At 36.1% G+C, this 27,637-nt stretch overlaps 1 protein-coding gene across 1 annotated transcript in view; it reads right to left on the reverse strand.

Moving 5' to 3' along the window:
• SNTG2 (syntrophin gamma 2) overlaps positions 1 to 27,637 on the reverse strand; it is a 121,533-nt gene that overhangs the window by 22,796 nt on the left and 71,100 nt on the right. Inside the window, exons 11-14 of the mRNA XM_054514231.1 lie at positions 22,535 to 22,573; positions 13,568 to 13,684; positions 4,727 to 4,798; positions 1,076 to 1,285 (exon numbers count right to left, since the gene is read on the reverse strand). Of these exons, the coding sequence (XP_054370206.1) occupies positions 1,076 to 1,285; positions 4,727 to 4,798; positions 13,568 to 13,684; positions 22,535 to 22,573 (438 nt within the window). The remainder of the gene's footprint in view (positions 1 to 1,075; positions 1,286 to 4,726; positions 4,799 to 13,567; positions 13,685 to 22,534; positions 22,574 to 27,637) is intronic.

Below are 27,637 nucleotides of genomic sequence, written 5' to 3' on the forward strand. Positions count from 1 at the left end.
AATAAATATTCAGAAATTTAATCAGATAAAGAGCCAGCTAATCTGCACGCTTGTTATACTTAATTTCAATTATGTTATCTGGTTTTATATGGATAATATATATAAGGATCAATATTTTCCTGAAGAACTGCATTCCTTCTCAGGAATTCAGTATTAGGAACTGTTACAAAATCTTTTTGTTCCTTCATCAGTCTAAAGAGACAATTAAGTACCTTGTAAGAACCCAGAAACCTGTTTAGAATCCCAGAGATTTGGAAATTTAGACAAGCTGATTAACCACCTACGACAGGACTCCTGCTCCTTGCAAGTCGTGTTAATACAATGCTGTGATCCACTGTTCTCAGTGTTTCGAATGTCTTTAGGAGGCTCACAGGGCACTGGAAACCTGAGCACACCAAATCAAGTTTGCATTTGTGTTCAACTGTACAAATATATTTTTAATTGGAAGAGGTCTATAGTCTCAATGAATACACTCCCATAACGTTCATCCAGTTCACTTGAGAGTATGGATCTAGATTTACTAGACAGCAGAAAGCGAAAATCTGCTGTTTAATTTTGAGAATTCAAGACTATTACAAACTTCTTTTCACTTTTATACTGTCTTCAAACTCTTCCAATGTTAACAAGGACAATCCCAATTCACAATTAACAATATAAGAGCAAAATATTTCTTTGAATACAGAAGCATTATGTAAACCATATCATATTTACCTTATGTGAGAGGAAAATTAGCTTTCTGGAAGAAAATGTTTAAGTTGGACTAAATAAACTCCTGAGAGTTTTCCAGTGGTAAAATATATTAATTTCCAGTTTTTAATAATCAAGGTGAAATTACAAAGTATTACTTTCAATTTTCAATCTGTCATAACATGCTCATTGACTGGTATTACACAGTCATTGACAGAAAAATATCGATGTGATGATGAAGCTTTCAGAACTCTTCATTGTATTAAATGTACTCAGAGCCTTAGTCATGGAGGACATCAATTGAATGAAATTATTAAACATACAAATAATTCAAAATCTTTTTATACTTATTTTGCAGATTAAATGACTTAAATTGTTCGCTACTTACCCCTGTTCTTTGAACTTCCAAGAAAATTGCTCTTTGGAATGATTTCTCCCACACTGCCAATTCACTGCCCAGCTCTACGTTGAAATAGTGGCTCTTGCCATGTCCAACCATAACACTGAAACAATATGGCCTCTGGTCTTCAAGATCAAAGTCCTGGTGAATACCTAAATACAAGTTTGCTTGTAGCCAGCAATCATCAGCAAGCCAGAGCTGAAAGATATGTTTCAGTATGTGATTCTTCATCTGGCAAAACCAAATAATTGAAGCAACACTGTCTTCTGTAAGTGATGGGTATTTGGATATACTACGCCATTATGTCAACAATTGTGTTGAAGAAATGTTCTAGGAGTTAAATAAGTATGTCAAAGACAGCCTCTCTCTTTGCTTCTTATTTGCTTTATTCCCTATCTTTTAATCCAAGCTACTCCTGCAGCTCCAAAATACTGTCAAAATTACCTAAGGAAAACATGTATAATTTAAAGGAAGTTTGTACAAATACATTGCTTACAGTGAAAAAAGAAGGAAATCCCTGAGTGTTTCAACACATTCCAGGAGCTGTGTACCAGCTCTACAGGAGACTAGCATTATTCCATTCTACTTGGATTCCAATACGCTAAAACCCAAGGAATGCAGTAATTTATCAAGCACCCCACGGCTAATTCTAGAAATGACAACAGGAGTATGTCCTCCAATAGCTGTCAATGCTGTTCTTTAACTACAAGGAGACTGAAACAAGATCCTGCCATCACCAAGATAAAGCAGAGAAACTTTACATTAAACTTTCATAATAAAAAATATACCTGCAATACAATGTTTGGTGAATGTAAACAAATTAATACAAGAAACTTCCCTACTATTTCAAGACTTATTGATTAACAAAATATAGAGGAAAATAAAACTAAATTAAAAAGCTGCAACTTATACATCTAAGTGCTTTCACAGCTTGAATTTCCAAATTACACATATTGTTATTTTTCTGTTTTTCAGATAGAATCCTTCTCTATCCCCATTTCTCTGTGATATCATGGGGCAGAAAAGACTGAAACCCCAAAATAATTAGCAATGATTCATGGGGCATCTTGGGCGCACCACATATTGCCACCAGGGTACAAAGCACTGTGTTCTCAAAATTGGCCCTGCTACTGCCTGAGGAGAGAACAGACTTGATGCAGCTCAGTTATTTTACAACATTCCTTTGCACTGTTGAAAAGGAAGTTGAACAAAATTCCTGCATATATTCTGTTTCAGCAGCTATGGAGTGACAGGTATTACATCTGCTTCAAGACTCAGTGCTGCATATCATGGCTTTTAGACTACTATACTAGCATTTTTTTAATTTTTCATGTGAATATATGAGAAAATAAGAAAAAATAAAATGTTTTTAAGACAAATGACTTTTAAAAATGTACAGGATTACAGTAAGAGTTTGAATTATGAGACAAGCTGTAAGAATAAACACATGCAATGCAAGACATTACATTTCAAATAATCTGGCTGTTACCACCAAATGAACAGAAATATGCAAAGGCATATTATATATATGAATTTTAATTCACATATTTGTGTATTTATATTTATGTATACATACATCCAAATCTAAAATATATCAAACATTCTGTTTTAAAATTTAAGTTCCATATTGGATTGATATTTTCCCTGTTTAACTCTTGCATCATAATAAACATAGATGAGAAGTTTACAATTAGGTGTGTAACAAGAACACTTCTCCTTAAAATCCATATTTTGTGAGAAGATACAAAACACACTCTCCCACAGTTTTGCACTAGTTCTAACCAGCTTCTGAAAATCCTTAAGAACCCCCTCCCCAAATGGCAGCTTTTACAACATTAGTGTATCATATCTAATGCAGAAACCTTAATCTCTTACAATTTTTTGGATTTGTTCTGTTTGTTTCATTGTCATTTATACCAAAGAATCAACAGAAAAGAGGTTAAGGGGTTCAGTTCAAGCTTTTGCACTTTAGCTTACGTATTCATGAAGACTGGCAATTAAGCATTCATTTATTAAAATGTCAAGAACATTAAAGAGTTGAACCATGAGTAGTTTATTTCCCAACTTCTTTTTCTTAATGAAAAAGTATTGGAGAAGCTGCAGGAAGACAGAATATCCTTGAAATTACCGTAATATTCCAGGAACAACTGAGTTTTAGCAGTACCAATTATAGGAGAAAAACCAAAACCAAAACCAAAACCAAGCCGCAGGAAAATCTTCCCAAAAGGCTTAATGTCTATGTATTTCATTGGTGCCTGACTTATTTATGAGCCAAAAGTAAAATTATAAAAAATATGAAAGAGAGTAAATAAATGATCTGTGACGGAACATCTACTTTTTGTTGGTATGTTAGTGATGGGAAGGACCTGAATGTGCCCATATGTTCCCAGCTGGAGACATGGTCACACAAAAATAATGCCATGACTACAAGAATATGCCTCTCCTGTGCCTCTGGAGCTGAGCTCTATTCCTGAACTCCAGGACTACTGTTTTCTGGCATGGCAGTGCCAAAACACTTCCTTCCCATGTCCTGAATAGCCTGCATCAGAAAAAAAACCAACAAATAAAAAACCCCTACAACACAAAAAAAAAACCCTACACACCCCAAACAAAACCAAAGCAAAACCAAAGCAAAGCAAAGAAAACCAAAGCAAACCAAAGCAAATCAAAGCAAACCAAACAACCCCCACCAAGACCAAATCAAAAACCTTAAGCACTTTTGCTTCAATGCAGGATCTGTTACAGGTAATAGCAACAACCTGCCTTTTCCACCACATCAGTGTGTGGTCAAAGAGAAACAGCAGAGAAGGGCAGCAGCTGGTGAGAACTAAAGATGAGCTTTAATTTTTCACTGAAATACTATTTTATCTGAAAAGATAGGTTTTTTGGTCGGAAAATATTCTTTACTCTCCTAGACAAATAGGCTCTCACAGTAGCCTTATCTCACCTGCAAAGGTTTTGTTTTAGTTGCAGAACAAAATTAATCTATCTGATGCAATTTATTAGACAATATATTCCATAAGTCAATTATTTACGTAAAGTGCTAATATTTTGATGCAAATCTCTAATTGGAACAAGCTAGACAGAAAACACAACTTTTTCTAGTTGGGGGAAAAAATTAATTCTATGGGAAACAAACCTGACATGTTTCCCTTTATAAAGAAAAAACCACTACAATACTTGATACAACAATCAATACATATGATACAACAAGGATATAAATTTATATTTTTAATTTCTAAAATGAAAATACCTTTATATGGATCAAGAATTACAGCAAGAGTATTTTTCATCATGTTTGCTTGATAATCTCACCCACTAAGAAAAAACTAATATCATTATGCTTATCAGTGTGTCTCACTGATACTTCATATTGAAGTATCATATCCAGCTCTAATACTGAAAACTTTCTTCAATAAGAAAACATGTTAGTAACTTGTTCACTTGGAGCTTAACCCATTTTCCATATTTTCTTATACTTGTACAGCTAATGCCTTAGGAATTGCAAATAGCTTTTTATAAGAACAGATGAACTATTTGAATACTAGTTATTCCTAATTAAGATTAATTTGAGCTTATCATCAACAGGAAAAGGTTAACTTTACTAAATAAAATCACTGGAATTGTTGGGAAACCTACCTTGTGAATTTTAAATAGAACCTCACAGAGGTTATAGATTTTTTCAGCTCGTACCCAGTCTAGTGTGCTCACCTATAATATAAAAAAAATAACATTTTTTATTTGAAAATCATGTTCAGATAAAAAAAACCTGAAAATATTTCACCCATCATTATTCTACTGGATTTTTTAAATACAGGCACATCACTACATTTAATATCCAGCATTTAGAAGAGACTGCCAAATAGTATTAATTTTTTATGGAAACAGGAATTAAAAGGTGTTAAATAATTTACTTTTTCTTTTCCTAGTATGATGGAAATGTCTTTGTAATCTCTGTGGTTAGTTACATAAGCAATTTTATTTCTCAAGATGCTAACACAGAGAACTCAGTCTCAAACACAGTCATTCAGCTTCATGTCTCAATATGAAAAAAATCTTACAATCAATAGATCAAGATGTATTCCCAAATTCAGTTTTGAGTTTACATGCACTAGGGAGGCAATAACGCAATATTTATTGTGTTATTGCCTCCCTAGTGGGAGGCAATAAAACTGGAAAAGGACTATGTGACTGCAATATTTAAAATCAAGGAAAATATCAACTGTGTGCTCAACAATATGAAAACACCTGTATTTTCTTTTCTTTTGATTTCATTACCTAATCCTGTTGACATGACAGGCTGTTAAAATCTGAATAGCGAGAATGATTGAAGTTTTTACCAAAATTCTACTTAATGATATGATGTGATAATCTGTTTTCTTTTAAAAACAGTACCCAGGCTACAATGTTCAAAGGAAAAAAAAAAAACTCACACGGAGGAAAAACTCAATGTGGATATGTATCATTTTTGCTTATATGTTTTAGTGCAAAATTCTAGCTCTTGGGGAATGCATAGGAGTGGCTGCATAGATAGATGAAGGATTTGACTAGGTTGCACCTCTGAGGCTTTTGGCATATGCAAATAAGTATTTTGGTAACTTTAATACTAACTTGAATAATTTAAAATTCTAGGGCTTATACAGCTTTGTCCTATTCCCACATCCCAATCAAAAGGAAGAAAGCAGAAAGAATAAATTAAAACAATTACCATAAAGAAAAACATTTCCGTCAAACATCTGGTTTATATGAATGAAACTTAACTAGAATAAACTATGAAATTCAATCACATATTCTTTTTCTCTGTGTTCACAGTAGCACATAATTCACCTTTAAAAATTTAGTATTTCTCCTGATGATTTGCATGGAGATATCAACATGTTTTGGTTCTTTTAAAATTTATTTTATGTTTAATTTTCAAGTGTCTTAAAATTCTAAGCTGTTAAACAGAATTTTAATAACTTGATGAGATTCCACTCAACACTTACAGGACTCTAATGGGACTTCTGTTAGTTATGAAATGTAACTTCAGAGTCCTTTGGAGGAATAATGTGAACTTGGTGTTAGTTTCGTTCTAATCTTAACAATCTGAATTAATTCTTAATAATCTAATTACTAAGAATTAAATCTAATAATCTAATCTTCTTCCAACTTCTCTTAGGTTTAGATTAGGTTTTTTTATATGATTAAATTTAGATATTATGAATCACCAACTGAAATGGAACTGAAGAACTCTAGAAATTCTAGCACCACATCTTTTCAGGATAGAGAGGGACTCACATTCTAGGATTCTCCATTTCATGTTTTCTATATCTTAACAATCAAATGGCAAACATGACTTGAACACAATATGTCCACTAGAATATGTAAAACAGATTACACACTTTATTTTACTATGAGAAATGTCTCAAAAATTAAAGCTCAAAACATTACATACAGGTCATTTTAAAGCTACATGATAAAAGCACATAGTAGTACTTAAACTTTTTCAAATTTAAATCTGATGTCTGGTTTAGAAAAGAAATGTAAATAAATTCTAGGTACTAACTTGTCCTCCCATCCCTTTATAAAAAGGTAGCAATTTTTAAGGACACCTTTCTATTTTTTAGGTTTCCATTTCTACTTATCTTCTTGTAAGTCCATTCAATATTTATTGAGTTTTGCAATTTAATTATTGTACAAATAAGAAATAACCTAAGTTTTGTAACAACTGAAACAAAGGACTTATAAAGTTAATTCATAAAGAAATGTACATTTTAACAGGCTCACAATAGAGTAAGCACTTCAGGTCTTTGATTAATCTTATGTCCAGGGAAATACTTTGTACTTTGATGGCTGTTTTGAAAAGAAAATAATTAAATAATACATGTTTTGACCCATACTGTTGATACTCCAAAGGGATATTCATGCTTCTTCAAAATAAGGTTTAGAGTAGAATGGAGGCTAGTTCATTATTTGGTCTTGAATTTTTCAAAGGGAAAGGATATTTTCCATCTCAATTAACAGCAGGAGAAGCCTTTATTGATGTAAGTGGCTAAACATAGAAGCATAGGCACTGATTCATTTGCTGTTTATGCCACTGGCTTTGGTGACATAGGCTATGACCTGAAAGCTGTTGAGATATGAATGGACTTTCATTTGCTCATATAATTTGTTTTGATTCCTGAAGATTAATTTTAACTGTTGGGGATCTTTGCACTATTAATGATGGATGAAGGTAACACTGCTGTGCCATTAAATTTACTGTGCGTACTTCAGATTTCTTCCCATTATTCCACACATCTCTTTCATCTTTTGATGCTGTGTAACCTCATATGACTTTTTCAGCAGAGGCAGGTAGTGATAGTGACAACTGCTGTCACCTATATAAGTCAAGGTTTTCTTTACCTGTGTACGTCAGAGAACAGTTACCATACTTAGAGAGTGAAACAGTCTGAATACCACTGTGTGAAAAGTGCTCAGAACACAAAAAACATGTTGAGAGGAATTTTAAGGAGGCAAAATAAACATGTTACAAATGAATACTAGAATCTAAAAAGACAGCTGACATTATTTATAGTTTTATCAGCACTATCATAGCATGTCTAAGTTTAAAATGTTACTGTTATAGACTGCTTTACTTTTAAAACCCCACATATAACCATATACTCCTAGTCAAGAAGAAAAGCTGGAAATAATCAGGAAATTTCATGAAAATTGCAATATCCTTCATTTGATTTAAAGAATATTCAAGTTTATTGCAGGTTATCCATCATCACACATGTAATTACTGGGTAACAAATACCTAAGATAAATGAGATACCCAAGTATATTTCTTAGTCAATAAAGTAGTTTTTCCTCATTATTTCCCCTTGGACTTGTTCCTGCAGGTATTCTATACATTGCAATTTCTTGGCATGACAGTGTTATTATTTTATGAAGCATTTGACAAAACATTTCAAACAGCTCCATTCAGAATAGATGACTCAATGAGACATGCTTGCATTCATATGAATTTAGTTCAGACAGTTTCAGAGTGTCAAAATGCATGAGAGTTTCAATTAGCATTCAGTAAGCCTCTACTTTAATTCGTGTTCATCTACTATATGAATTTATGACCAAGAGGAGCTGAATGTTGTTATTTATATTATTGGCAGACCACCTCCATAGCTAACCTAGTGTAGTATGTGTTGAGTACTTGGTTCTGCAGACATTTAGCTACATTAATCTTTTCAGGATTAATACATTGCAAAACATTGCAAATGTTGCAAAACTAAGACATTTGTAAACTCACAGGTAACACTGAGCTGATCAGAAAGATAATAAGACCAAACAGGGTTACAAAAAATAGGAATCTGAAATTAGAATTCTAAATCTCTAATGAGAGACTAAAACAGGTACATAGAGTTACAAAAGTTCCAAGTGTTGCAGAAGTACTTTCTACTTTAGCATGAGTTTTTGCAATTTCTTCATGGTTTAGAAACAGGCATTACAGTGGAGTTCTGAAAATAAACAAACTGAAAAAATCTAGCTTTACATAGACCAGGTGATCTCATAATCAGTTCAAACTCCTATTCCAAATATACTTACCTTTAAATATGTGAGTTAATCGTTGGATTTTCTTTCAAAAGTTATGATTTAAAATAGAGAGAAAACAATTAAGTTAAACTCATTTTGACACACAAAGTAAACAACTAGCTCATAAAATTACTCCCTATAAGAGAACTCTGCAATCATAAAATAGGTGTTGGAGTTCTGGATGCTGAGAATTTTAGACTTTCTGTGCTGACAGACTCTGACTCCCAAGAGAGCACTGCATTTGACCTGAGGCTGTGGAGAAGGCTTCCAAAGTTGATTGATAGCACTGTGATTACGGGTGTGTAGTTTCATTAGAAGTGTGTAACATCACAGGGTGTAAAACTTAAGAGTTTAAGGTTTTAGAATATAGTAATATATATGGAGAAAGAGGGAGGTTTTAGAGCAGAGGCTGATTCTTCTTCTTTACCTTCTTCCTTCTGCATGGGTTTGGGTGGTATTTTGTAATTGGACAGAAAAGTCTGCATTGTGGACTTTGAGTGATATGTTACTGGGTTAAAAGTGAACATAATTTAGGTGCCATTTCTTTAATTGGATAGGTTAGCCTTAAAAGACCTTGTAACAAATGATAGCCATTTTGCACCTTGTTAGTGAAATACTGCAGAACTCACTGCCTGTGAGACTGTAACATAGATAAGAAAAAATAAACACCTAAGTCTGAACACAAAAAATAATCTCGAGTGCCTTCAATCCTGACCTCAACAGAGGCAGAGAAAAGAAGCCAAGAACTGGCAATAGGCATAAAAGACTTTTGTGCCTGCTCAGAGATCACCACTAAATAAAGAAATATGGCGTGAATGTAAAAGAGAATCATACTTCAAAAATCACTGAAATCAAATTAACATAACATACTCTTGGACCTTCTCTGAACACAGAATCTGATTCTAGAAGTCTCCAAAGCCCCCCAAAATATTAAAAATATTTGAATAAATGTAAAGGAAAAAAATTAAAGTGCTGATAATAATTATTACTGGAATACAGCAAAGTCTACATTATCTGAGAATTCAGCAGAATCATCCAACCTGCCTAGAAGTACTAAAAAGGTCTAAGGAGAAGATGAAATACTTCTAGGTAAAGAGTAATTAATTTCACTGGTCTTTTTACTCCTTAATGAAAAAAAAAAAAATCAAGAATTTTTTTTTTAAGATTATTCTAGTACTTACTAGAATAACTTACATGACAGCATTAAAAACACTGCTTGTCTTAATTACATTGTGCAAGCTTCTCTATACTGTCAAATGTGGAACTATTTCTGTTACTTTCACTATATACTTCTATTTGTTCTTTTCTTAAAATTACAAACAGCCCATGCAGCGATTTTCTAGCTGCCTTCATGTTAAATCACATCAGTGCTATTTATTTAATCACATTAAAAAAGTTAGTTTTGCAATTAAGGGTTACACAACAGATCTAACTTTATGGCTACTTGAATACTTTAATGTAAAAATCATAATGAACTATAAGGGAAACATAAAAAAATCAAACAGGAGAAATCTCCCTTCCATGTAGCCCATATTCGATAAAAACATTAAATTAGTTTCTGGAAATTTTCAACAATATAAAAAGTAGTTTGATTTTGAATGATAATTTAGAATATTTTTTTGCCTCAATCTCTTCTGGGAGATGAATTTAGAACTTTTCCAATATCTGAAAATTGACAGGAATTTTATAGCTGCTTTTAGAATGTAATAAAATACTGCTTGTATATTAAAAATGACACAAGAATAATTTCTATTGGTTCAGTGGTGTTTTTCAGGTATTCAGTTTTTAGAAATGGGTCACATTTCTAATATAGCAGTGTGTAGATGAAATCTATAAATTTCTTAAATACAATCAGTTAAGCTACTTCAGGGATGCATAACGACCCATCTCTGTTAATCACATGATTCTTGATATTTACTTCTGTGGTGAAGCCTCTACATTTCTGGAATCACCATCTGAGATATTGTAGAAATAGCATATAAATAGAATATTACTTGCCATAGTGATTTATTTCATAGTACAATATCCACTTTTTTCCACAATTTTCTTTATTTTTGCTCATATATAACTATGTTTTCCATTCTTATGAAAATTAGCAGCTGTATTTACAATCACATCATCTTTTACACACAATGAAATAGAAAGAGTGGAAATTGTACTACATCCTTTTACAAGCAGTTGTAAAATTATGGATAAAGATAAGTGTCGAATTTATAGGTCATCTGCTCTGTGCACACTATATTGATACACTGATATGCAACTGATTTAGAATAAAAATAGCAATAGCAACATCTCTGAAATAAAACATGTTAAACTTGTATCTTCTGAAGTTCAAGCAAGTTGAAATATTTGTATTTTTGTGAACAATCTTTCTTTTTTTTTTCCTGCTTAAAATAGTAAAAAAACCAAGCCTCAGTAGGAGAAATGATAAGACCAGTAGCATCAAATATCTCTAAAAGCAGTGGAAAAGCTTTATGCACAGTTTTCTCGCGGTACCAGTGTTTCCAGCTACAGAGCTGGGACACGCGGCACAGAATCAGTGCCATGGGAGCTGTCCAGGGTCTGTCAGGGCAGGTCCCAACTCATGGTCCTGCAGTGGATTGACCTTGTCACACAGTCAAACACCCACACAGCCGCTCACTAACTCCCAGTCACCTGCTGTGGGATGGGAGAGACAATAGGAAGAGCAAAATCAAGAAAATACATGGGGCAAGAAGACAACAGTTTAAAAAGTGATGGAAAGGGGAAGAAACCAATTCATGCAAAGACAATTGCACACTGCTCACCCCAAGCAGAGCAATGCCTAGCCATTCTCAATCAGTGGCTACTTTTGAAGATCACATCCCCATTTTTTTATTGCTTAGCATGATGTTTCATGGTACAGGAAATCCCTTTTGCTCTATTTAAATCAGCTGTCCTGGCCGTGCCCCCCCCAGCCTGTCCCAGCTCCAGCAGTTTGCTGGGTGAGCAGAGAGAATGGAAAGGCTGCACCAGCCCTGCTCAGCATCAGCCCAAACAGGGCTGTGTTAGTTCTGCTTTAGCCCCTGGAAGAAACCACTGCCACACGGGCTGCTCTGAAGTGGTGTCCTCCATCCCAGCAGGGCCCAGGCAGGAGCATGCCAGCCATGGGGACTGGGGCAGCCCCAGCTCGGGGCACCAGCCGTGTCCCTGGGAGCAGTGACAGGCTGAGGCTGGACTGGACACGGGCCCCTGGGTGGCCCTGACTTGTGGGACCATGGCTGGGCAGGGCAGGGCTGTGGAGCCCAAGACTGGCCCTGCTGCACTGCAGGGCTGCAATGGGATCGTGGAGTGAGCCATGGAAGGGCATCAATGAAAGCCTGGGCTGGAGGTGGCCTTAGGAGAATGATAATCAGCTTCAAAGTGTGGCTTTAGATCCAGGTTTGAAGTCTCCAGATAGGAGGTTTCTGGAAACTGTGAATTTGGTATTTAGTTTTTTGTGGGGGGGGGGGGGGGGGGTTTGTCCCTTGATGAGAGACATCTGGGGAATGTTAAAAGAGCAAGAAAACCGGTCAACAAGTTTTATGATTTATAGACTCTTTCACATTTACTGGTGCATCATAGTATTGAGGTGGCACAACACATTGATCAAAGGGATCCCCATGGTTCATTTTTTGAAAGCCAAGGCTCCTATAAAAAAAAATTTGTAAGAGGATAATAGATTATATCAAGTAATTTCTACTACCAGTCACCCCCACTTGCCTGTTCTTAGTGGATTGCTGAAAATGGTAAATGAAGTAGTTTATCCCAAATTGGTATCATATAGATGTAAAATTTTAATTATATCAAAAATGTGTCTTAGAAACAGGTCCGAAGACAATAATTTAACTTTAGAGGGGAAAACAATTCATTTGGTGTGTTATTTATTTGCTTAATATTTCTGGATATTACATTTTAATTAAATTGTAGTAATTGTATCAAATTTTAGTTCCTTGCCTTAACATATGAAACACCCAATTTTTAGAGGGGGAATCCCCCTGCTTTTCCCAGATGTGTTGTCTCACTTTAAAAAGAATACTATTGGCCATTTTAGAATGTTTGAAATTAATTGGAATAATTGGATTAATAATTTCAGTCTAGAGAGGGGGAAGTTTCACTTATTGCATTTCATTGAGGTTCACAAATAATTTTTGAAAGTATGCACTTCTCAATGGTACTGCAGAGAGTACACATATAAAGGATCAGATTTTCCCAGACAAAACTGGGAGAATGAACACCTTCTGAGCAAAACTGTAAGCAAGTTGCATAATTGAAATTTCATGCTAAGTCCACATTTTATTCTTTTATCATTTGTTTAAGGCAAAGGTTCTCTGGAGAAAAAATAAAGGATTAAATGTGGTAAGTATAGGTAATTTTTAAACAGTTTAGAATTCTACAGCTCATTTCCATTTTACCCTTCTAAATTATTTTTTAGAAAAATATTAGATAAGGCACCTGTTGTGAAACAGAATCCTTGTTATGAGGTATATAAATGATGAAAGCAAGACTTGTCCAAACTGTACACTTAGCACTTTGATCCCTTGCGCGTTGAAAAATCCACAAGTATCATCCAATAGTATGGATGGTTTATTTCATGATGCATCTTGTCTTTCAGAAAGCACAGTAACTACCAACTCATTACATCTACAAAATACCTTAAAATAAATAAGGGAAGAAATATTAGGCCTAACCAACCAAAATAAAACCTGACCTTGACAACTTCAAAAAACAAAACATACAGCAAGCTTTTCAGAGGACCTTGAAAGAGGCTAAATATCTACAGTTTATTGAAATTCAGTGGCATCTGTGACTTTAACTTACATTGAAATCTCGGCTGAAAACTTCACTTGATAAAGGAAAATAAACCCAGACGTAACTAACAGGTTTCCATTTACAATGAAACTAATACAAAAATATGATTTTTTTTACCGGTGGAGTGCTGAAAATGTAGAAGGATGAACCCTTCAGGGCCAGAAACTTGAATTTGTAGAGCTGAGATGAATCAGTTCCTTCAAGTCTCTCATTTACCCATCCCATATGTATGACCTGTAAAAGAAAATAATTGAAAATTAAAAAGTTCTCTTTCTCAGTGGATCATGAGTGGTTTTAGTAGCATGGGATGCATCATATACTTCACATTTGCCTTGCAACCATTTATATATTCTTGAAGCATACAGTATAATGCCAGTGTGTCAGATGTCCTTGAAGAGACTTAAACTTGTAGTACAGGTAGCCTGAATCTTATCTGAAATAATCCCTGTTTTAAAAGCCAGCTGTGCAGGTCAAAGCAGACTTTCATTTGAGACTACAGAAAATCTACATGTACTGAAGTAGTTCAGTAGTTCAACAGTTTATAAAACCATAATACCTTATCTATAGCAAACTTGGACATACTGATATTTCTATTAGACATACCTCTAAAAAAATACCTCTAAACAAATCACTGAATTTATCTGAAATCAAACAGCTTTCACCAGCCTCATGTCTGCAACTGTTAAAGTTTTTGTCACACTTTTTGTCTTCCAGAGTTTATGCATTTTCATATATGCTTTATCACATTTATGTTTTCAAAGAATTAGGTATCAAATCCAGTAGGTACACAATGTTAGCAGTGTTACAATGCATGCCTTTATTTTCCAGATAAATTAATGCTAAGAAAAAATGAAATGGAGAAGTAAGATTGCATGCTTCCTTTCTGAGGCAAATACAAATATATAATGAAATGCCATAAAGAAGAATGCCATGGTATGGTAGCAGAATATCATAAATGTCTTTACTGAAAAATAACAAAGCAAAAACATTCCAGGCTCCATTTTGCATACATTAAGAGGAATATATTGCTCTTGAAACAGGTACTTAAATCTAGAGTGAATCACCAATCTGAGTGCACAAGCATTGCTGAGCAGCTTGCTCATTTTCAACTAAGGCTACACTTACAGACAGTAATGATTTACAGGGAGAAGAAATGTCAAAGCCCTCACTAATAGTATGGATGAATTTTCATACCTATATTATGAAGACCTCACAAATTGCTTTCTAATGTTGGTATTTAATGTATCAATTATGTCTTTTGTCAATCAATTTATTAATAAATGAATAATAAATCAGTATGTTGAGCCAGACAATCCTTCACCATACTGTTCTTCTGAGCTCCAGGACTAACATTTTAAGGAGATCTAAGAAACTGCAAAATAAATACAGTAGCCCTTCCAGTTCTTGATTTGCTGTTCTGTAAATTGAATAACTCTCACCAAAACATTGTTTCTATAGTAGTCAGCAAAAGTGTTGAAGCAGGATGTTCAGACATCACATAACTTAAAAAAATAATATATTATTTTGCTACTCTACTACAATGATATAATATATTCTGTTTGTCAGGGTCTTAATATCAAATAACACAGACAAAAAGAATTATATCCAATATATTTTTAGGGTTTTTTACTTTCTTTCTACATATCTTTCCTATTGACTGGTTTATTTAATGGTCTTTTAGATTTCAGAAATTGAGAAAGAATTATTATTCAGTTCAACAAAATCTGTATGGAACAAAAGCAAACAAGTGTTGATACTTAATTACAAGCTGTTTGTGGTTTACTGGGTTACTAAGATTTTAATGTGATCTTAGTACATGGGTGGAAATGTTAGTCTGGGATAATAAATATTCTGGTTTTTTTGATTGAAACCTGCCATTTGAAGATGTCAGGAGTGCTCACAAGGCATTGTACTACAAACTGTCCCTTCTCAGCACTGCTTTCACTACTGTTTGAAAATTACCCATACATCATTGAAGTTATTAAGTTTCTAACATGCTTTAATACACTTTCCAAAAGTTCCTGTAAGAAGAAAATGAGCAATGGCACTCATTACAAGGAGATAAAACAAGTTACTAACAAAATTTAATCCAATCATAGCAGATAAATGAAAGTTCTTATTTGCACTTATTGTTTTCCTGCAGCAATAAAGCATCTAGATGCTGCAATGACTGGAAATTTAATGTGTTAAATTTAACAAAGCAGTCAGTAAATTTTATATATAGTATTTTAGTTAAATACTTATGAAAAGTAAATGATGCAAAACACTCAGGAGGGAATTGAAGAAAGAAAATCAAATAGATGTCTGTGTATGACACACCAGAACAGACAGATACACTTATGTAATTAAAGTGGGATAAGAATCTCCAAGAGATGCCAGACTGACCTGCAAATTAAGAACCAGTATCATACCATGAGGCACAATGGAACTATAACAAATTAAGAAAGCAAAAAAAAGTACATCTTGAGGCATCTTAAATCATTCTGGGGGGTCTTTTCCAAAACAAGTGGTAGATGGTATATTTTGAAGAAAACAGCTATTGGGGCAGGACTGGGAGGGGAGGACAAGCAGTCCTTACACATACATAAAGTTTAACTAAAAGTAAAATAAAAATAAAAAATAAGATTGTAATGCTGTAAGTTTTGGTATTTTACATTACTTTTTTCCATTGTACACCAGTTGCATTCAGTTATGTCTGAATGGCTGCTATTCAAAACAAAATGTTCTTGAGAGCAAAGCATAGAGGAACTTAGAAATTATGACACAAGTGTTCTTTGTGCTTTAGTTCAAGAACAAAATTCATAACTCTGAGCTGGGCACAGTTTGAACACCACAAATAGCAACATATCCACACTATGCTGAAGGGAACTATGAAGATAGGTATGTACCTGAATTCATGCATCTTCCCAGGCATTGTCTGCCTGGGCAAAATTTAGATTACAAGTCCTTTTGGGTAGCAATAAGAGTTTCTTCTCTTTGTTTTCTTGTTTTAACAGGAGGCTGGTAAATTTGACCTGATGTCTCTCATCTTTACTCATTACAGCCTTCTTGTTCAAGTTAGGATCCAAAGCACAAAACTCTATCTTGAAGACAGCTACAACCAGTAAATTGCCTTATGGTTATGCATTCTTATATTATAGCAGATCAGTAGCACTATTTATGCAGCAGGAATTAACCAAACTAAAGAAAAATGGAAAACTCACATTCTTCACAACTTTTTTTTTTCTTATATGTCTGCTTTGTATTTTAGCTATATTACAACAATAAGTGGAAAAATAAAGAAGAAACTATTTCAAACTATAGCTGTTTATCTCACAGAGCATATATACCTCACAGCACTGCATATCAGCTGACTAGGGGTTAAAAAGCCCAGTGTTTTTAAGTGATACTTCTTCCATTCAAGTTTTTTCAGTTGAGGATCTGAGGTGTCAGAAAAAGTCTCTGAAGCAAATCAAGGCAATTTCATTAGGAAATAAAAGCTGTCCTCCCACATAAATAAAGTAAAAAAAACAAAGAAGATCCCAATTCTGTCGCTATGTGGTCTCTTTATGCTTAAAGGAATTTAGTCCTGCTCCCTTTCTAAGGTAGAAGTTGTAAAATTATAGTCTTCAAGAACCTAACTTTTCCAGACTAACCATTAGGATAAACTAATTTTATTGCTATATGTTATATTTTTAGAAATATTTTTCTCTTTTTTGAGAAAAAAAAAATAGAAAGAGAAGCGGAAGAAAAAATGGTCTTTCAAGAGTAGGTGCAGGGTTTCTTGTATGCTGCAGGATGAAGTCAGGCAAACATGTCCATGGCACACCTGCAGCAGCAGTTTGGCTCTGAGGAACAACAAGAAAACCCTTCATATTTGAAAAGCTTCTTATTTAGAATTATGATTTTATAATTATACAACACAGAGTAGAAAAGAGGTTTCTGAAAAACTTATTATCGTACCCTCTCAAAAATGCAGTAGCTCTGATACCTATTTTGTTTCTAAAAAATGCTTCCTTAATGTTCTCAGGACCTCTCCTATAGTGGAGGCTGCCTATTTTCTCTCAGTAATCTATTCTAGCACTTTGTTTCTCATGTCCAGCATGAATCAGCCTCACTGTAATCATAATTACTGCCCTTTCCACTAAAGACTCAAATGGTTTTCACCTTAAAGTGGAAGAATTAAAAAACTTAGTTCACAAATGGAGCAAAAATCGATGAACAAGGATATGTAGCTGGTGTAGCCATCATTCTTTGCTGCTTTTCACATGTTATTCTCTGAGCAAAAAGTTACCATTATTGAATATTTCTTTCATACCTCTATATTTTTCTCAACCTGTCCACAGAGGCCACAGAAAACCTCTGGTCAATACCTTTTCAGAAACACAGTGCACAAAATCAGAGGCTGTATTCTGGCCAAGGCCTTACAGCAACAGGAAGGCTTAGCATGTTCTGCAGTAGCTGGCTTAGGTACAGCCCACAATGCCTGCCTTTCTCAAAAGCCACCATGGTTGTTCTGGCATGCAGGTGAGCAGCCAGCCTGGCTGGTGATGTTAAACTGACAGGGAGCAGTGTGAGAAACTGCTGGACATCACTCGCGATGTGAAGGGAGGAGTTGGCTGGAAGCTGAAGCCAACAAGGGGGTAAACATCAATAAGGGGGTAAACCAGAAGGTGAAATACACTAAAAGAAAGTGAATAATGGGTGAAGAATGCCAAAAGATAATGAAAAAGGGGACTAACTGGCAGACAGCTGTGGTGCTATCACAGATTAAGGCTGAAATAGCCAAATGAGCATGTAAAATTCAGAAAAAATAAGGGCCAATGGAGAAGCAGTAAAGTGAGGGTGAATTCCTTATTTGCAAGGAGAAAAAGGAGGGGAAAAGGAATATTAGGAATACCAGAGGAATGCAAATTTTTGGGGTGTCTGTTGGTCAACCCTGTACCTGATTACAGCATACAGATGTAATAATAAACTGTAATAATAAACCATAGTAGTAAGTCTTAAAAATGAACCTGTTTTTCATATTATCTCTATCTGACTGGCTTGTGCAGATAGGATCATCTCTGAGTTCTAGTAAAACAATGGGGGATGAACCAAACCTTTCTAAAAGAATTTATCCCTCCCCTAGAAAACCATCAAACATTTTGCAGCAACAACCTCTTCAGTTTTTCCCAGTCTTTTACATATACTTAATTGTTCTTGCATATATGCCATGTACTAACTGGCTTCAATCCTGGTTTTCAGACTCACTCTTCAATATGGCAAGATCATTCATATGTTTAACATGGTGTTTTAAAGCTTAATGTCTGCAAAATTAGTAGGCTTATTTTTACTAATGCACCATAAAGGCAGTATTCAAGGGAACTGGATCTGGGTCACCTCTTTGGCATTTCTAGTCAATATGTCAGTTTGGAAAGTGAACCATACATACCTAATATTGGATTATACAACAAAATCTGTACAACCAAATCCATATAATACTTGTTTAAAATATTTTAATGCCAGAAGTTGTCAAAAACCTTGCTGGAATCAAGATATGTTGCAGCAACCTCCTGTCACATATCCACAGGCTGTGTTACATGTTCACAAGAGAAAATTAGATTGGTTGTCATGATTTGTTATTGAAAAATCCTTCAAGGCAGTCATTTTTCATCTTCCTGCTCCACACAGGTATTTTGTTTATTTATTTCAAATTTATTTACAGGGATTGAAGTCAAATTGAGTAGTATTTAATTTCCAATTTCTCCTTTATTCCATTAGCGACCATAATGTTTGCCCTTTCCTAATGTTTAGATATGTCACTTGGCAGACACAAATCCCCTGAAATAATAATGATAAAAGTTTAGGTCTTTAAAACATAAAAAACTATCCAGCAAACAAACCAAAAAACATTGCAAGTATTTTTATCTGTACAAAGAGAGAATTGGCTAATTTACTTTCATAAAAATTAAAAAGCAATCCAGCAGCATGTATTTTTGAAAATCAAGTCCCAAATTTAACAAAGAATCAAGTGCTTTCAAATCTCTAGAGTATTATAATAAAGGATATCAAGCAAAATCAAAAGTTATGATGCTTAGATGCTGTGTGTTTCATCATTGACACAGGTTACACAGACACTTAGAACCAGAGCTTCATCAGTGCTACTTATTAAATGCCTTTCAAATTTGTGTAATCCCTGCATATTTCTTAAAATCTTGTAGTCCTTGACTTGGAGTAACTATCATGACATGTCCTAGTATAACTAGAACTCACAAACAATTTCCACAGATAGTCTGGGATTTTAGCTTTGGTGGAAATAATTTCCAATAGGCAGTTTAAATGCAAACACCCTACTTTGGTGGGAAAAAGGAATTTAAAAGTGTGGGAGTAGCCAGACCAATTAACTTCATAACCTGGTACTGTCAATATAAATTGATATGCTTAACAATATAAACATATCAATAATAACTACAACTTCTACTACCTTGCCTAACACCTCTAACTTTGGGTCATAGACACAGAGCAAAGTCATAGAATCAGTGAGTCATAGAATATTCTGAGCTAGAAGGGATCTACAAGGATCATCAAAGTCTAAATTATGGCCCTGCACAGGCTAAGAATCACACCATATTTGTTTGACATCTTTTGTCAAGGAGACCCATAAATAAAGCTGGTTTAGACCCAAGAACCAATATCTTAGTCCTTTCCCTTTTTTTTTTTTATTTGAATGTGTACAGAATTCATTATGTTCTGGAGATTCAGTTCGCAAAAAAAAAAAAAAAAGTCAGAGGCAATATAAAAGTATAAAAGACAAAGAAGAAAGCCAGGTTTAACAAACTAATTTTTTACATTCTTGATAACCTTGAATCCTAGTTTTTTAATGGCCTATGAAAACCAGAATCTGAATGAATCTATCCACGTCCAACCTTCTTTCTTTATGAAAGATTAAGTTGGACTCTAAAAGCAATGAAAAAACTCACCGCAGGCAACACAGTAATGAAACTCTAAGGACCTGTTTAATTCTTCAGGAATGTCCATGCTCAAAAGGAAAGATAAATTTGCAGCTATCAAAAATTTTACTTCAAGGCAGTTCTTCAAGTGACCTCCAATCTCTTAAGGTTATACTTTCTCTAAATTTTAAATCAATTGCCTTAATATGGGTCTGTACAAATATTATGTAACTGACACTAATAGGCTCCATTAATCTAGGTCAGAAAAGGTTCTCTTCTGCTTTCAGTTATCATTGCCAAATTTTATATGATGCCTTTGTGATATATATATCTGAAAATTCACTTTTTGATTGTTTTTAAAGCAAATTTTAACAGGACATATAAAGTCTGAGTTGATCACAATTGCTCCTTTAATATTTTTATGTTTTCTAGTTTTGTTTACTTGATCTTCCCAAATTCATTATAAACATTTTTTTCTCACTTTTTGGCAGAGAACAATCCAATGTTTGTTGCTGTCAGTTGTACCTTAAATTTTCAACTCCTGAAATTAAGGTCCTAATTGTCCTTCATTTCATACTTGGGATGGAAAAAGTGAGATAGATTTGTACTGCCTAACTTAAGGCAACTACTTTAGATAGTAGGCTGAGGCAAGTCAAGATTAGCAAAAGTGACTCCTCTAAAGGATGATTTAAAGCACTGATACCAAGTTTCACACTTGAACAGCTCTCTAGAACAGAATACATTTCTGCACTGATTATTTAGGCAGTTTATGGAGACTAGCCTATTAATTTAGGAAATCAAATTATGTATCTAGTGATATGTATGCAGTTGTATGACTGTCTCCAAAATTTTTTGAAAATTGAGGGAGAGTATGTCTTCTTTTTTTCAACTGAACTCAGTATGTGTGCCCAAACTGATAAGGAAAAAACTTTGAATAGTTACTAAAGCACTTGCAGTAGACAGTAAATCAAATAAAAGATATCCAAATCCAATACCTTTTCCCCTGGCATTCATAATCACCTGTTTTTCATATTAGTTTAATTGATAATTAAAAGCCATGACAAAGAGAGCAATTAAATCACAGAATTATAGAACAGTTTGGGTTGGAAGGGAGTTTTAAATGTAATGGAGGTCAACCCCACTGCAAAAAGCTGGCACATCTTCAAATAGATCAGATGGCTCAGAGCTCCACTAACTTGACCTTGAAAGTTTCCACAGATGGGGCATGTATCACCTCTCTGGGCAACTTTTGCCAGTGCTTTACTGCCCTTAATGTAAGAAAAACTTCTTTTTTATGGCTAAACTAAATCAACACTCTTTCAGTTTAAAATTAGCACCTCTTGTCCTATTACAATATGTTCTGCTAAAAGTATGTCCCAGTCATTCTTACAGGCCCCCTTTAGGTACTGAAAGGCTTCAATAAGGTCATGCTGGAGCCTTCCCTTCTCCAGGCTGAACAGCCCCAGCTCCCCCAGTCTCTCCTCACAGGAGTGGTGTTCCATCCCTCTGATTATCTTTGTGGCCCTCCTCTGGATCTGTTAGAGCTGGTCCATGCCCTTCTTATTTTGAGAGCCCTCAGGGCTGGATGCAGAGGTAGAGGGGTCTCACAAGAGCAGAGCAGAGGGTCAGAATCACCTGCCCTGACCTGCAGGCCTCTCTACTTTTGATGCAGCCCAGGACAGAGTTGGCTTTCTGCTCCCCAAGTCCTCCCTGCCCTTCAAGTGCCTTATCACAACTTCTAGGAGGATCTGTTCCTTGATCTTCCCAGGAACGTGGATGAGGCTGACAGGTCAGTAGTTCCTGGGTTCCTCCTTTCTATCAGTTTTAAAAGCGGGTGCAAGGTTTCCTCTCTACTTCTCACCAGGGGCTTCACCTGACTTCTATGGCTTTGCAAACATCATGGAGAATGGCTTGGCAACTACATCAGCCAATTCTCTTAGGACTCCAGGATGCATCTCATCAGGTCCCATAGACTTAAGCATGTTCAGGTTCCTGAAGTGGTCACAAGTCTGATCTTACAGTGGGAGGGACTTTGCTTTCCCATCACTGATCTTGCAGTCCATCCACTAGGCAGTTTTAAAACTGACTAGATGTGTATATGCAAGCTCTACAAATTTTCCAACAATGTAATCACACAAATTAAAAAAATTGGATAATATAATGGAAATCTTACCTGGTCAGAGGGAGAACAGCATTTATTTGCCATTTTCATCTATGAAAGAGAGAGGGAAGAACACATAGAGTTATTGGTATGCTGAAGAGTTTCTCTGATAGAATTAGAATTGATTGACTTAGTTATTGAATACTATATCAATACTTCCAAATTATATTTGTAAGAAATTTTATCATTCAGTGCTTAAATAGTAGATTTTTATTATTATAGTGAATTTGCAAAACCAAGGACTTGAAAGACAAAAGCTTTTAATCATAAAGTTTTCCTTAAATACCACATAAAGATTTGCATTTATGAATTTATCTTTGCCAGTCTGAGTGAAAATGTCTACTGTACTGTAGACATTTCACTTAGGTCTCAGTTAAACAATTGCTTAAGCAGATTCTTAAATGATGTCTGCAATTAAGTGCTTGTGACCATAGAGTGTAAGATGTACTTACAGATGAAATGAAAATTGCATGGGCTTTCCTGTTAGTTTACTCTTCAAGACAAAGTTTTTTCTCTTTGTTTAGGCAATGAAGAGTTTTGATCATTTTGATTTTTCTCTGGCAGTCACAGTTTGCACATATGAGTGGTGGACAAATACTGACATATATAGTACACAAATACTTTAAAGTATAACATTTTTTAAAGTGCAATTTTATTAAGTGTATATAAGAATTTAGAAAGAAATATATTAGAGTGCAAAACCAGACTTCCCTACAAGCTAGGAGAAAGCTGAAAACTGTCCTAGAGTTGATGAGTACTTCCAAAGGACCTTGTTGTCAAAAAGCTTGTTTTCTTAGAAATTAAAGGTTCGTGATGGAAGACCAAAACCCTACACCTGTGAACAGGGAAAACTCCAATTGCCATAGGAAATGAACAGAAGAATTCCAGGGCTATTGTTTGTATCCTGGGCACACAAGATTTGTAAGATCAAATCTGTGGATGTAACTCATGTTAATATGGTGATGCCATTGACTGCTATGGTGGGTTGGCTCTGGCCAGTAGCTGAGCATCCACATAGCTGCTCACTCCCTCCTCCCTACCAGCAGCAAGGGTGAGAGAATAGGAAAAGCAAAAGGAAGAAAACTTCTGAGTCAAGATGAACAGAATTAAAGTGAAAGAAACAAGAAAAATTCAAGTGATGTGAATGCAATCACTCTCTGCCTCCCACAAGCAGGCTTCAAGCAACAGCCACCTTGGAAGACAAAGCCACACCTCTTTTCTCCATGATGTCATTTCAATTGCTGGGCACAATGGTGTGGAATAATATTGGAATATGATCCCAGTATTACTGGGTGGAACGTGCCTGGGCTCTTCTGGCCCTTGCTGCTTGACCAGAGGCAGCAACTGTGGTGTTTTCACCTCAGAGACACCCCTGGCTGGCTGTATGTTGCAGCTGGCACTTGGAACAAGTCCAGGCAAGCAGGAATTCAGTTTTTACTTCTAATGGAAAGGCTTTAGGCGAGGTGAAGAGGAAAAGGAGACGGATTCTGCTGGAGGGTTAATCCAGAGTTTTATTCCATGGTCACAGATCTCCGAATCTTGGTAACAGCTCCAACAGAATCCTGACCACATGGCCCCGTGTCTTTTTAAGCCTGGGGAAAGGGGAGGGGAAGGGGTAGGTGTGCCACCAACCAGGTGGAAGGGGGGCAATGACATCTAGACTGGCCAATGACCAGGGGACAATGACACCTAGACTGGCCAATGACCCCAGGGCTGAGAGGCATCTTTTGAACTACACCAACCAGACAACGCCCTTGCTGGAATGTTAAGATTGACGGACAGCAGTTAGCAAGGGGGCAAGGGGGAGGGGAAGGGAGAGGTTGGCACACCTGAGGGTCTGGCAAAGGTGAAACAGGATATTGCTTCACACTGCAACAGAATATTTCTTTTCCTGCTTTCGGTCAGCTAACCCATCCATGTCCCTTCCTAATTCCTTGTTCCATCCTCTACTGAGGTGGGTGGGGTGTGTCAGAGAGAAAAAGGCAAAGCCTTCATTCCATGCAAGTACTGTTCAGCACCAATCAAAATACTGGTGTGTTATTAATGCTGTTCTAGCCACAAATACAAAACACAGCACCTGCTGCTACAAAGAGGGCTCCCCCCATCCCAGCCAGACCCAGTACACCTGTATGGGCCGACAGACTTTGTGTCATGGTAATGACACAGGCCTCAGGATGTGTCTGGGTTTATACACACACACACATACACACACACACTTGCACCTAACTGAGGACAATAACAAGTCATTGAGTCAAGTATCTATGATCATAAACAAAATGACCTTAGGAAAAAGGCAATGTGGAGGGGTAGGATGGCAATAGGAGTCTTGACTGTATGGACAGAGGGTGATAGCAATGCTCAGGGCTGTAGGAGCTCTCTAGTCAGTCCTAACCCATCATAGGCCATCAGGGTTTCTTCTCCCTCTCACACACTCACTTTTGCAGCCCTTTGGAATTGAACTGTGTAGTTAAATGGTGCAGATGTGCTGGCAGGTCAGACAGCTGGGGGTGACCGAGGGTCTGAGGTAGAGGTGGCCAAGCTGCTGGGAGCCAGGGGCATCTGCCAGGCCTGGCTGTCACTTTGGGCTGTGTGTTGGGAGATCCTGCCAGGCTCTTGAAGTGGCCCTAACAGCTCCTGGCCACCCTAGAGGAGGAGCAGGGACTACCACAACAGCAGTGGGTCACAGACTGCAGGGCTGGCACCCCTTGCTTAGCACAGGCAGGGAGAAGTCAAGAAGATGGAACTGGAATTTGGCTGCTGACTGGACAGAGTGGCCCCAGCAAGGCTCCTGGCAGGTCATGCACCAGGTGTGTGTGCCTTCCTGAGCCCGGCACAACCGCAGGGCTGCACTGCTCTGGAGCTGGCCCTGGAGCACTGGCTGGGAGAAGAGTCCTCCATGGGGCCCCTCAGTAACAAACCAGCTGGAACTCAAGAACCTCACTCTGTAACTTGGTTAAAACAAATTGGTGAAATGGCCAGTGTTGCAGAAGGAAGCAGTCACCAGTCTGCTCTGGTGGTGGGCTTAATCCTGCTAGAAGAGTTGTGCAGGACATAATGAAAAGTCACCTGGAATACTTCAATGTCAGTAGAAATGCTGATACATCCTGCCCATAGTCAAGACCAACCTTTCTCCTGTGCCTCAGACACAAATACATACACAAAGTAACTACAGAAAAGCCATGTTAGACACACAGAAAATATAATTTCCTTTCAGGTGTCCAAAACCATATTCAGTAAGATTACTATAGCACAAACCATTGCAAGTAAGTGTGTCAGACTGGCTATGAAGGTTTTCTGCACCAAGCAGGTAGAATATTTTGGAGAGCACCCTAATAACCAGCCCAGCATCCTATTGGAAAGGATAAAAGGGAAGAATGCTTTGGACTCCACAGTTTTTCACTGCACAGGCAACTCATTCCCTATTCCAAGCAGGATGGCTGCAGCCCTGATGTTGCTGTGGGGAGAAGAAAAAGATCTGCTTCTATATCATATTGCATCCCAGTGTCACAGGGCTGAGAAGTACGAACTCTTCATTTCACCTGGCACCACGTGTGCCCTTCACATGTTTCCACAGCTGGTGCAGACAGGCAGGAATACAAATGGGATACATTTTCCTTGCTAGCACTGCTGTATAGAAATGTGAGCTGGACACAGCAGGGGAACTAAAACAAAGACTGCAGGCTACTTGGAAAAGGAACTATTAAGCAAATTGCAATTCCTGTGCTCTGTTCTAAATGGATACACACAAGGCAGGAACTAAAATTATTCAGAACCATTTACCTAAATCTGAATGCCTCCCAGCCTGGGATTTATTTCACATATACCTTTATTCTCTTTCAAGAAAACAGTGAAGGATCTTGACAGGCACCTATTTTTTCCTAGCTGTATTAGTATCCTCTGTGACTGCTTATTGCTTGGCCAAGTTAGGGGACGTGAGTCCTATCCCTACTGACTACCCTTTGCAACCTCTACAGTTTGAACTGTGGTGCTTTCAACAGGAAATTTTGCATTTAAAACAACAAAAAAGCAGCAGTGAAGAAATATTATGCATTCTCACCCTGGGAATAGAACTGTTTGTATAATCATTGAGTCAGTCAAATTTGTATACTGCTTCCTACACACAAGGATTTTGTTTCCATCTACATATACCCCACAATCTGCTGTGTAAAGAAAACAAGACCTCCTCAATCTTTCTTTTTTCTTAATATATGTTTAAAGCTCATATTTCATAAATCTCTCCCTATTACAACAGACATTTCACACAACTGCAACACAAAATATCCCCAGATACGTGTTTACATCAAGAAATAAAAGAGAAGGTTTACAGACTATGACATATACAATTAAAAAGATGTCATGGGCATAAATGTGATCTGGCTTAATAACCCCACTTTAATATAAAATTTTAAGTTTCTACCATCTTCCAATGAAACAGCTGGAATGATTTATAAAAATCATAAATAATGTTTAAATTGGAACAAGAGCATCATAACTTGTTCTCTGACCTGCTTATGACCTACTCATTTATTTACAATTTTTTTTAAACAATAACACCATTAAAATTTACTGTGAAAAAACACTAAACCTTGAGAAATTTTTATATATAAGAAACAAATCTCTATAATGTAAATGAACTGACAGCATTACCTTTAGGTGCTTCTACTGATTATGACTGAAATTATGTTCAGTGCTATATTTCAAAGACAATAATTAAGATCCATGAGAAAACCTGCATATATCTTATAGCTGTCAATCTGAATGGTGAAAAACAGAGAGAGAAATATAAATTATCCCAAAGACCTTTCTCCTAGAAAGTCATAGCCATTACAGCACTGTCACTTCAGCCTACAAAGAACCCTTCATCTGAAGAAATTAGGAACAGGAGCAGTGAGAAGCACAGGCAGAATAATTTATTTCCTGTGCTTTTGTTTAATCATGGAAGATTCACTGCCAGTTTCTGTTACTCCTCTTCTCTCAGTTTTTTCAACGACACCTCCTTCTGCAAGAAAAGAGGTGTATGAAGAAATAAATCTGAGGTGCTGATTCACCTGCATTTATTTCTGCCAAGGATAAATGCAAAAAGCTTTGAGAATATTGAAAATGAGGACTGAATCA

This window comes from Molothrus ater, chromosome 3 (genome assembly GCF_012460135.2).
Source record: "Molothrus ater isolate BHLD 08-10-18 breed brown headed cowbird chromosome 3, BPBGC_Mater_1.1, whole genome shotgun sequence".
In the NCBI taxonomy this organism is placed as follows: Eukaryota; Metazoa; Chordata; class Aves; order Passeriformes; family Icteridae; genus Molothrus; species Molothrus ater.